General features: G+C 53.6%; 1 protein-coding gene across 4 annotated transcripts in view; it reads left to right on the top strand.

Moving 5' to 3' along the window:
- DUOX1 (dual oxidase 1) overlaps positions 1-11,841 on the top strand; it is a 36,441-nt gene that overhangs the window by 1,714 nt on the left and 22,886 nt on the right. For all 4 annotated transcript variants that reach the window (XM_033190247.1, XM_033190250.1, XM_033190248.1 and 1 more), the window contains 15 exons: positions 221-327; positions 2,136-2,219; positions 2,417-2,581; positions 3,379-3,566; positions 3,758-3,959; positions 4,066-4,232; positions 4,633-4,693; positions 4,816-4,912; positions 6,246-6,336; positions 7,389-7,491; positions 7,750-7,922; positions 9,058-9,233; positions 9,452-9,570; positions 10,112-10,249; positions 11,469-11,582. In XM_033190247.1, coding sequence (XP_033046138.1) covers positions 270-327; positions 2,136-2,219; positions 2,417-2,581; positions 3,379-3,566; positions 3,758-3,959; positions 4,066-4,232; positions 4,633-4,693; positions 4,816-4,912; positions 6,246-6,336; positions 7,389-7,491; positions 7,750-7,922; positions 9,058-9,233; positions 9,452-9,570; positions 10,112-10,249; positions 11,469-11,582 — 1,936 coding nt within the window. In that variant the 5' untranslated portion in view covers positions 221-269. The remainder of the gene's footprint in view (positions 1-220; positions 328-2,135; positions 2,220-2,416; positions 2,582-3,378; positions 3,567-3,757; positions 3,960-4,065; positions 4,233-4,632; positions 4,694-4,815; positions 4,913-6,245; positions 6,337-7,388; positions 7,492-7,749; positions 7,923-9,057; positions 9,234-9,451; positions 9,571-10,111; positions 10,250-11,468; positions 11,583-11,841) is intronic.

Here is an 11,841-nt window from a genome sequence, read left to right as displayed (position 1 = left end):
ATCATTTAATCTCCAGTGTCTGTGTCAGTTGCTGGTTTGTAGTGGTGCTCATGAAGTATTTGCTGAATGAATTAAAGAATTTTGGGAAAGAGTGAGTCTCTTGAACTTTGCTACCTACTGTGACCTTGGCCCAGCCCCAGGCCTTGATTCACAGAGGCCTACAGAGTCCTTGACCTGATTCTTCTGAGTAGCTGGGGCTGATTCTCTGTCCTTTTTCTAGGGTCTTCATTTTGGGACATTCTAATCCCTGAGCCCCTATTATTTTCATCATGGTCTTCTGCCTGGCTCTAGCATGGACACTTCTGTTTGGGGCATGGACCCCTGTGGGTGAGTACAGATTGGAGGAGAAGCATGGTTAGGAGCAGAGGAACCCAGCATCCCCTGGGCTCCCCAAGGGCAAGATCTGTGTGATATTCATCTGTATCCTTAGTCTCTAGCTGACACAGTGCCCTGCAAGTGAGAGTTGCCCATTTCTAGCTGTTGAAGAAATGGATGGATAATGGAATGAAAATTATCCCCAAATACACAGACTTAGGGAGCCTTCAGCTGCTGTCAGCACTTCCTATTTTATTCTTACAGTTTGGGGGCCCTTTCTCTCTCCTCTGTCTTCTCTTGTTTTCCATAAAGTGAGGGCCTCTGACTCAAAATAGGAAAAGATTGATTAGACACACAAGACAATAAAGGATCTTGGGATCAGATTGGACCCAAAGCTGAAAGGGAGTCATCAATATTTGTAAACATTATGATCAGAAACAAAAGCAATGTCTTCCACAAGAGTTTCATGTTGCTGCCTTCAGTGGACAATTTCTTGCTGGAATCTGAGGCTGCTCTCTGTAGTCTGGATCTCTGTGGAGGGAAGTGGGCTTACAGTGCCACAAGTTAAATTTAAAAGATCACTGGGGATAGGAGATGCAAAAGCAGAAAGCAGAGAAAACCTGTAGAAGGATCTGTCCTGGCTGGAGGTAACAGGATGGTGACACCTTCCCTACAACTTCTCCCTTGCCAGAGCTGTTCACCTCCACATTCCTTCCAGCCCTCTTCTTTCCTTGGCTCCCTCAGCTCTCACCTCTTATCCCCAAGAGGCACTTTCCCTGTACTGTCCTGCAAAAGCTCACTCCTTTATGTGCCACAGGTTCATTTTATTTTAGAGATCACATGTGTGGCCCTGCCCAAAGTCTTAGACCCTTAGCTGGGTTCTTTGCCCAAGCATAAGGCCCTAAGTCATGTTCCCCCCTAACTCTGCTGAGTGAGTGTGTGAATGTGTGTGTCTGTTCTCTGAGGTGAGCAGAGAGGAAGCCCCAGGGCTATAGACTCCTAGTTTGGGGGAAAGAATCAGGCCGGCCATCTGATCTACTGATCAGAAAGATCCCTGCTCCATCCCCGATTCCATGATCCATTCTGGATCTTCCCTCTATCCCTCATTCCTTAGTTCTTTCCCCAGGAGCTGAGTGCTCCCTCCTGGACCCTCATTTTGGAGAGTACGACAGGATCAAGAGGAGGAATTGTATGGGGAACAAGATGCCCCAGAGAAGAGGCAAAGTCATCCATCTCACCAGTCCAGTCCCTGGTCCTGCCCAACCAAGAAACTGGGGGAAAAAGCAGTAGCAACACCACACCCCTGCCCTGGGCTCTGCTCAGCCAGAGAGGACTAGTCCCCTTACCACACTGACCCTGCCCAGGGTCACAGAATGGCATGTCCTTCTCGGGTATGGAGTGTGGCTAGCTCTTGCTCTGTGTGGTGTCTTAGGGCTGGGGATGGATTCTGTCCTGTTGTGTCCCCTCAAGGGACTGAAGTCTGAGGGGAGTAAAGTCCTCTGCATCCTACTGCCCACCGCCACTGCTCTCCTCCAGCCCCCTCTCCCTCTCTGAGGCCATCTGTCAGCACACACTGCTCCCTGCTCCACTACTTTTTGGCTCCCTGCCATGTCTCCCCCACTGAGCGGCTTAAAGATCTGGCTTGAGTTTGGACACACTTTGCCCTGGTTTTTCCCTCTGTACCCTACCTCTCACATCCACTCCAAGTATCCACTTTCTGCTGCTCCAAGTGCCAGGCTCACAGCACCCATCTCCGGCAGGCCTGCCTGTCCTCTCATGCACTGACTTGCCCAGCTGCCCCTTCCTCCACTCTCACACAGGAGCTCAGAACCCCATTTCGTGGGAGGTGCAGCGATTTGATGGGTGGTACAACAACCTCATGGAGCACAGATGGGGCAGCAAAGGTAAGTGAGAGCCAAGTGGGGACAGAACCCCAGGGCCAGGGGGGGTACTGCTGCTGCAAGGCAAGAGCTGGCAAGTACCAGCAAAGGCCATCCATTTCCAAGGTGTTAGGATCCATGACATGGAGGGAAGCCTGGGACAGAGGGGGTCTAGAATGCCCCCTGAAGATTCATCCTTATCCTTACCACTCCTGCCCCAGGCTCCCGGCTGCAGCGCCTGGTCCCAGCCAGCTATGCAGATGGTGTGTACCAGGCCTTGGGAGAACCCCACCTGCCCAATCCCCGAGACCTTAGCAACACCATCTCGAGGGGCCCTGCAGGGCTGGCCTCCCTGCGAAACCGCACGGTGTTGGCGGTCTTCTTTGGTGAGAACTTCAACCTCTGGGGGAAGGAAGCCAGTGGGGTTGGCTGGACACCTCTGCATGTGAAGAGGGGTCAGAGGACGAGAGAGAAGTGACGGAGAGCCTGAGGGATGAGGGTGAGAGGTGGAGGAGGCAGTGGAGTATGGTAGAGGTAGAAGCAGGTGGAGGGAGGATCCATGCTGAAGTGAACTCTGGTTGGGGAGGCAGAAATCTGCCCCACGCAGAAAGATGAGGGGTGGGGTTAGGGAAAAGGGGCATCCCTCCGTGTTGGGTTGTTGGTAGGGGTAAGAGGGTGGCAGAGATAGAAACATGAAAATAATCTGGGAGGGACTCTCCGTGGGACCCTGTTCTTAGGCATTGCCCTATGGCTTCTAGGACAGGCTCAGGGCAGGGTTCTGATTCTGGCAGAGTGGACTGAGGGGAAGTCAAAGTGGGGGTACTAGGGTGGCTTGACCCCGGTGACTGAGGGTTGGTGGCTGGCCCATCAGGAATGCCTAGTTCCTGCAGCGTGTTGGAGCTGGTGCTGCCAGCCCCTTTGCCTAGGCACACTCACAGGGCACCTCCCAGTTACCAAGGAGAAAGCCAAACTGTCAACAACAACAGCTTGGAGCAGGTGTAGGCACAGAGGGGCAGAAGAGACAAAGGACTGGGAGGGAGTGCCTGAGGTCAAGGCTTGGACTTGCCCATAAGGGCTGCTGAGTCTTTTGAAGCTTCAGGGGAGGGAAGGAGGCTGGATACCTAGGGTAGGAGGCAAAGTGGCCCTCCGCTGGCCCTAGCACCCCCTCCTGCATTGCCCGCAGGCTATCACCTGCTCTCGGACCTGGTGAGCGTGGAAACGCCCGGCTGCCCTGCCGAATTCCTTAACATCCGCATCCCACCCGGAGACCCCGTGTTCGACCCAGACCAGCGTGGGGACGTGGTGCTGCCCTTCCAGAGGAGCCGCTGGGACCCCGAGACCGGACAGAGCCCCAGCAACCCCCGAGACCTGGTGAGGCGCGGAAGGCGGCGGGAAGGGGCCGCACCCCAGCCGGGGGGCCCGGGGCTGCGGGCCTGGCAGGGCCTGACAGGGCCTGACAGGGAGGGGCGCCCACTCCCCAGCCGCGGACAACCGCTGGGCCCCGGCCTTTCCTGGCCCGCCGCCGTCCCTCGACCCCATCTCACCAGCCGCGTGCCCCGCAGACCAACCAGGTGACGGGTTGGCTGGATGGCAGCGCCATCTATGGCTCCTCACACTCTTGGAGCGACGCGCTGCGGAGCTTCTCCGGGGGACAGTTGGCGTCGGGGCCCGACCCCGCCTTCCCCCAAGACTCGCAGAAGCCCCTGCTCATGTGGGCGGCGCCTGACCCCGCCAACGGGCAGAGCGGGCCCCGGGGGCTGTACGGTGAGACCGTGGGGGCGGGACGGGACTGGTTGGGGGTCTGCGAGTGTGGGCTCCCCCGATCACGCTACCGCTCATCTCTTCCCCTGCGCCCCCACGTCGGATGCAGCCTTCGGGGCGGAGCGAGGGAACCGGGAGCCCTTCCTGCAGGCGCTGGGCCTGCTCTGGTTCCGCTATCACAACCTGTGCGCGCAGAGGCTGGCCCGCCAGCACCCAGACTGGGGGGACGAGGAGCTGTTCCAGCACGCGCGCAAGAGGGTCATCGCCACCTACCAGGTCAGCCGTCCGCACCCCGTGACGACCCCCCTTCCGCGAGCAAGTCCACGGGAGACTCCGATGCCCCACGGAGCTCCCCATCTGTGGACAACCTCCACCCAGAAACCCCTCCCCAGACAGCCGAGGTTCTAGGGAAGCCCTAGTAAATGATAGGGAGGCACGCGCTGTTGAGAGGAGAAATCTGGCTGGTGATTATTATTTATCACCTCCCAACCCCCCGCTCCCCCAAATCCCCTGGTTCCTTGAGGAGACAGGCCTCACACCGCTCCTGTTTGAGTTGCTTCTCCCATGACTGACCCTGCCTGGTCCTCATCTCCACCTGGAAGCCGTCCTTGGGCTCAGACCCTTCCAGGTCCCGCCCCATCCAACTCAAGCCTCTCCTCGCCTCTCTGCCCCTCAGAACATCGCTATGTATGAGTGGCTGCCCAGCTTCCTGCAGAAAACACCCCCGGAGTATACAGGTGAGGGCGTGGGGAAGGAGGATGGGAGGGCTTGCGTGAGTGTGTTTTGTGGGGTGGGATGGGGAGTACTTTGGGGATTTTAGGGCTAAATTCTTCTGTCCTCTGTTCTCCTGTTTCCCCAGGATACCGGCCATTTCTGGACCCCAGCATCTCCTCGGAGTTCGTGGCGGCCTCTGAGCAGTTCCTCTCCACCATGGTGCCCCCTGGCGTCTATATGAGGTGAGGGAGGGGCTCCAAGGTTTGTGTGCTGGGAGGGATGAGGCTGTCAACTGAAGAAAATCTGCCCTCAGGAGCTCTCTGTACAGGATTATCAGTCTGAAGTGTCCCCAAGGGAACGATGAATAGAGAGGGGAAGAAAAGCAATTGTTTTAAAAGATACATCAGTGTGGTTTTTAAGCACTTTTACTTCCATTCTCCTGCTGCTGGTGTAGATATTACCCTCCCCCCGCCCATTAAATATAGAGTAATAAAGGTTCAGAGGGTGTCACAAAGCCCACTGGCCTAAACCTCATGTCTTGATACTACACTGGGGACATTTTTAGCTATAATCACAGGGTCCGGGGCCTGCAACCTTTTGGGGGCAGAGGGTTCTAAAATGTGTGCAATCTGAAGGAAAATATTGGCTTCAAAATAATGAAAAGGGAACTTGAAAAAGACACAGGCCGGGTGCGGTGGCTCACGCCTGTAATCCCAGCACTTTGGGAGGCTGAGGCGGGTGGTTCACCTGAGGTTGGGAGTTAGAGACCAGTCTGACCAACATGTAAAAACCTCATCTCTACTTAAAAAAAAAAAAATATATATATATATATATGTATACACACACACACACACACACACAAAATTAGCCGGGCATGGTGGTGCATGCCTGTAATCCCAGCTATTCGGGAGGGTGAGGCAGAAGAATCGCTTGAACTCAGGAGGCGGAGGTTGTGGTGAGCCAAGATCGTGCCATTGCACTCTGACCTGGACAACAAGAGTGAAACTCTGTCTCAGAAAAAAAAGACACATATTTAAATAAGTGTATATGAAACAAAGCATGTCCATTTATTTTTTTACAGATGCTTTATAATTTAAAACAATTCATAGATTAGATTTACTCTGGAATAATCTCTGGGGTATGCCTGATGATGTACGAGACATAGACAATTGAGTTATTCACAGACAAGTAGTTTCAAAAGAACAATTTTTGAATCCTTTGAAAAGGTATATATGTACACATATATTGTACATACAATTGTGTGTGTATATATGTATTTTACATATGTGTGTATATACATATATTGAGAGAGAGTCAGAGATGGAGAGTGAGCTGTGAGTACATTTAGATATTTGGTCTGATGTTGTTAATGAGGGAGTACATTTTAGACATTTGGTCTGATGTTGTGGATAGGACCTTCCAAAAGTCAGATCCCCCAGAACGTACCAAGGTCCGAACCACACACCACCTCAGAAAGGCCTGGGGTCCCTGACTACCGCCTCAGAGACCAGAACTGATGCCTGACAGTATAACCCCATTACCTCAATCACCATCTCCCTGCTCTTTGCATTTCAGAAACGCCAGCTGCCACTTCCAGGTGGTCATCAATCGGAACTCAAGTGTCTCCAGAGCTCTCCGGGTCTGCAATAGCTACTGGAGTCGTGAGGTCCGAGCTGGGGGCCACATAAGTGGTGGATATGTGTGTGTGCATGCGTATGTGTGTGTGCGTATGTGTGTGTGCGTGTGTGTGTGTGAGTGCATGGTGAAAGCAGGCAGTAAGGCTGAAGCGGACAGCTGGGATAGGCTGGAGTGAAGGAGGCAGCCTGGAGGACCTCAGGCGTCTCCCCTACAAAGTCTGAGGTGACCAGGTAGCTGGACATGGCCAAAAGTCAACCCACCATCCCAACCTCAGAGCTGTGGGAGAGCCAGTGGGGCCTGTGCAAGTATGGTTCTGCCTTTGTTGCTGCCTCCCATGTTTTCCCTCTCCTTCGACAGCTCTGGTTGTCCTCTAGGCCTTGGAGTACCCCAACTAGTCTCACTTGCCCCAAGGAAACTTCCCATTAGACACACATCCCGGGCAGTGTGTGACTGCGTATGTGTGAGGGTGGTGGGGAGGAAGCAGGGGTTCTTAGAGATTATTGGGGATTGCCCATCTGTCCAAATCAGGCCAGCATGGATGAAGAGCATTGATCATGAATTTAAAGCAAAGCAAGATACTTTGTGTAAAGTGTTTACTAAGGGGAAGGGAGTAGGGAGGAAGAGAAAAGAAGCCATAGAATCAGAGCCCTGGAGCTGAGTCTAAAGAAGCCTCAGAGTCCCCCTCATCAAAGTCCCTTTTTATTAAGGGAAGGAAACTGTGTTCAGAGAGGGCCTGTGACTTGCCCAAAGTCATACAGCTGGTTGGTAACAGAGGACTAAGACCTAGATCTTCTAGTGAATTTGCCAACCACATTGTCAAGTCTCCCAAGGTCAGAGTAAAATTTTAAGATCCCTTGTGCTTGTATAGACCTCTGTCAGGCAGTATTGACTTTGGATGGGGACACCCCTCACCCTGAGTGGGGAATCAGCCTGCAGAGCAGGAATGTCCCACCAGTTTGGGAGCAAACAGTAGGACTGGGTGGGCTCAGGGATAAGGGTGATGGTGTGGAGGGAGCCTGGCTATCTAACATCTGACTCCATTAACCACGCCCCTCTCCTCCCCACCCACAATGTATAAAGCACCCAAGCCTACAAAGTGCTGAAGATGTGGACGCACTGCTGCTGGGCATGGCCTCCCAGATCGCAGAGCGAGAGGACCACGTGGTGGTTGAAGATGTGCGGGGTGAGTCTGAGGCTGTCCCTGCAGGTTGTGAACTCCTGGCCTCTGGGAAGAGGCTCAGCTGGACTTCCAGAGCCAGGTATGAGGGGTTAACTGGGGCTGGGAGCCTGCACTGCACTCACTGATGAGAGAGCTTCTGGCATGCTGATCATGGCTCCTTCTGGCTCAAGTCTTCTGGGGCTGGTTGGAGCCTGGGGTCTGGACTGGAGACTGCTGTGGTGGCCCTGAGCTCCCTCAGACTGTCTGGTATCTCGTCTCCAGATTTCTGGCCTGGGCCACTGAAGTTTTCCCGCACAGACCACCTGGCCAGCTGCCTGCAGCGGGGCCGGGATCTGGGCCTGCCCTCTTACAACAAGGCCAGGGCAGCACTGGGCTTGTCTCCTATTACCCGCTGGCAGGACATCAACCCTGTGCTCTTCCGGAGCAATGACACTGTGAGGAGGGGTCAGGACCCAGAGGGTAGGGTGGGAGGGACAAGGCACGTGGGACTGAGTCATGGTAGTGAAACTTGAGCACAGAGACAAGCACCTAGTGGGAGGGGCAGGGCTTACCCAGGTCACTTTTCCCAATATTACATATCAGGATGAAGATTACCAGACCAGCAAGATTTGGCTTTGCACTCTGATTGTTCAGATCCAGCAAGCATGTATTGAGCATCTATTGTTTGCCAGGCACTTAATAGGCACTATCTCATTTACTGTTCGCTCCACCCTCCTGAGTGGGTATAGAAGGTCCTTGACTTAGGAACAATCTGTGCTTTCTTGCACTGATGTTTAAGCAGCCTTTCAGGAGTCAGCTGTTACACCCTGAGCTATCCCCTGGACTGGTGGCACGCCTGCTAGCCAAGAGACCAGACTGGGATACCTTACCATCTTGACATAGCAGTGTTTCTACAATTGTGTGCCTACTCTATTGCATTTTGCCCTTACCATTTTATAAAATTATTGGAAAGTGGAGGTTTAAAAGGCCAATAAAGAAGTGATATGAGTATGGGGGCTCGTACACTTTATAAAATCAATATATAGATAGGAATCACCAGGCATACCAACAGTAGCAAATCTTTAGCTTCAAATGGGCCTCAGTGGAATTAAGCTGGTCAAGTGCTATTTACACTGTGGAGAAAAAAAACTAAAGATCAGGTAATGCTGGTGATATGTTTTTGAAAACTGTCTCTAAAAGGCAATATATAATCAGGCATTGGATTAAAAAAATTAGTTCTAAAGAATAGAAACCTTTTATAACACATCATTCTGCCATTCAACTTCTACACTTCTAGTTTTGTCCCTTCAACTTTCATACCTTTTCAAGAACAAGTTATGAATGGGGATTGGCTGGCTGTTTTATTACTTTATAGAATAGGCAGCTGAATGTGTGAGAGGGTTCCCATAATGGAGTTCACTTATGTAAAGCACTCAGAGCAGTGCCTGGGGCATAATAAGCACTATATAGGAGTGAGTTGCTGTTACTGACATTTATTATTATCATCCCTGGGGCTAATCCCTGCAAACCACCTCTTTGCCTGAGGGTGGGTACCGTGTCCTTGCTGTTACTCCTGCCCCTTGGTTCCAGGTACTGGAGGCCACAGCTGGCCTGTACAACCAGGATTTGTCCTGGCTAGAGCTGCTCCCTGGGGGACTCCTGGAGAGCCACCGGGACCCTGGACCCCTGTTCAGCACCATCGTTCTTGACCAATTTGTGCGGCTGCGGGATGGTGACCGCTACTGGTTTGAGAACACCAGGAATGGGTAAGGCCTGCTAGGGTAAGGTAGGCTCTACCTCAGCCTGGGCCCCAGACCCTCTCCCTGGCCTTAGACAGCCCCCATGTGCCCTTGATTCCAAGCCAGCCCTCCACCCCCTTCCCAACACCTCTGGGTCTCTTTTCTCACCTGGCTCCTTGGGTCTGGGGTTGCTGGAGGCCGGCATTCCCTTCCCATCCCAATGACTTCTACTTTCTCCAACTTAGGCTGTTCTCCAAGAAGGAGATTGAAGAAATCCGAAATACCACCCTGCAGGACGTGCTGGTGGCTGTTATGAACGTTGACCCCAGTGCTCTGCAGCCCAGTGTCTTTGTCTGGCATAAAGGTGAGTGGCCAAGGGGTGACTGGAGGAGTGGTGGGTCTGGAGCCTCGTCCCTCTTCAGCTCTGGGCTTGGCTCAATGTGGCTGAACGTCAACCTCTGTGCTCCAAGAGGGGAGTGAGCTGTGGTTCTGCCCTTGGGAACTCCAGGTGCCAGGGCCGCCACTTGCAGCTGTGTAGGGAAGTACTGAGTGAGGGCAGAACCGAGACTCAGAGAGAGCTGGTGAGGAGGTTCACATTGGGCTGAGCTGGGGCTGGAGCTGGGTATAATATCAGGAGGGCTCTGTGCGGTGAGGATATCCCAACCCTACCGCAGTGAGGGAAGAGTGTGTGTGTGTGTGTCTGTGTGTGTGCATACACTTGTGTGTGTGAGTTAGAGATGGAGGTTGGGATTCATTTTTTACCCCACTTGTTACCCAAGGAAGCCCCTTCCCCTCAGCTACCCAGAGTGCCCCCACCCCCTTTCTGCCACCCTAACCTCCTCAGTGATCCTGTGCCAGCACCTGTGGCCCAGCACCCAGGACTCTGACTTCCTCTGCCTTCCCAGGAGACCCCTGTCCGCAGCCAAGACAGCTCAGCACTGAAGGCCTGCCAGCCTGTGCTCCCTCGATTGTTCGTGACTATTTTGAGGGCAGTGGATTTGGCTTCGGGGTCACCATCGGGACCCTCTGCTGCTTCCCTTTGGGTAAAATGATGGACAGACTGGAGTGGGGTGAGAGATGCAAGCTAGTGGATGCAGTTTGGGTGGTTCCACTAATGACAACAAACCACGCAGAACATGGTCCCTCTGGGTAGGAGAATGAAACACTAGAGGAGGAAGGGACAAGAGAAGTGTCTGACCTGCAGAGAAGTCAGCTCCAGGGAGAATTGCCTCCCTGTTTTCCTAGGACTCCCCGCAGGGCCCAGCATTGGTCAGGAGCCAGGGGGAATCTGTAATCCACAGCTTTTTGCAGGCCTGGGCCTAGAGGACTGTCAGAGGCAAATCCCTGTTTAAGAACAAGGGCTAAGGCCCGGCGCAGTGGCTCACGCCTGTAATCCCAGCACTTTCAGAGGCCAAGGCAGGCGGATCGCCTGAGGTTGGGAGTATGAGACCAGCCATGATCAACATGCAGAAACCTTGTCTCTACTAAAAATACAAAATTAGCTGGGCACGGTGGCGCATGCCTGTAATCCCAGCTACTCGGGAGGCTGAGGCAGGAGAATCAAGTGAATCCAGGAGGCAGAGGTTGCAGTGAGCTGAGATCACACCATTGCAGTTGCAGTGAGCTGAGATCGCACCATTGCAGTCCAGCCTGGGCAACAAGAGGGAAACTCTGTGAAGAAAAGAAAAGAAAAGAAAAGGAGGAAGGGAGGAAGGGAGGAAGGGAGGAAAGGAGGAAAGGAGGGAGGGAAGGAAGGAAGGGAAAGAAAGAAAGAGAGAGAGGAAGGGAGAGAGGGACGGAGGGAGGGAGGGAGGAAGGGAGGGAGGAAGGAAGGCAGGAAGGCAGGAAGGCAGGGAGGAAGGGAGGGAGGGAGGGAGGGAGGGAAGGCTGGGGCAGATCTAGTCACTGGAGTGAGGCTTGGGGCTTAGTCTTTGGCAAGGCTGTGTGTGGGTCAACTAGCAGCCTGGTGGGGTGAGTCTAGTCTCTGACACAAGGACTCTGGACTTAGTCTCTGGCTAGGAAGGGACATGAGTGGTAGAATCTGAGGAGGCAGGGTGGGCATCTTAGATGCTACCCAAAGCTCCCCATGGGATGCAGAGCAGCTTCCCCCAGGGGCCTTCACAATTTGAAACAATTGAGCAAGCTGACCTAGGGGGTAGGGGCAATAGGTGGTACTGCCAGGAAAGGAGCTGAGAAAGGAGCCGCTTCCACCCCTCCAAGCCACACCTCTCTCTGAGCGTCCTACTGCCTCTGCCCTCCCAGTGAGCCTGCTCAGCGCCTGGATTGTTGCCCGGCTCCGGATGAGAAATTTCAAGAGGCTCCAGGGCCAGGACCGCCAGAGCATCGTGTCTGAGAAACTCGTGGGAGGCATGGAAGGTAGGCCTAGGGCTGGCCAGGGTGGTGGTAGGGAGGACATAGCTCAGCACTACAGCTACCCACCTCTACCCTAGCAGCAGGAAAAGGCCTCCCTTTTCTAGGACTGTAGGCAAGGCCACAGTGGCATTAAGCAGAAGTTGGACCTGGAGTCCTGCAGCCTTCGGAGTTCCTCACGTGCAGGAGTCATTGAACCCTGCCTAGATCTTACAGGGTTACTATGACTTACGATTCCCTGGGACCTGCTGATTTGTAGCATCTC

Source organism: Trachypithecus francoisi, unplaced genomic scaffold (genome assembly GCF_009764315.1).
Source record: "Trachypithecus francoisi isolate TF-2019V2 unplaced genomic scaffold, Tfra_2.0 Lachesis_group3, whole genome shotgun sequence".
Classification (NCBI taxonomy): domain Eukaryota; kingdom Metazoa; phylum Chordata; class Mammalia; order Primates; family Cercopithecidae; genus Trachypithecus; species Trachypithecus francoisi.
Note: the sequence above shows the minus strand (reverse complement) of the source record. Positions and strands in the feature narration are given on the sequence as shown.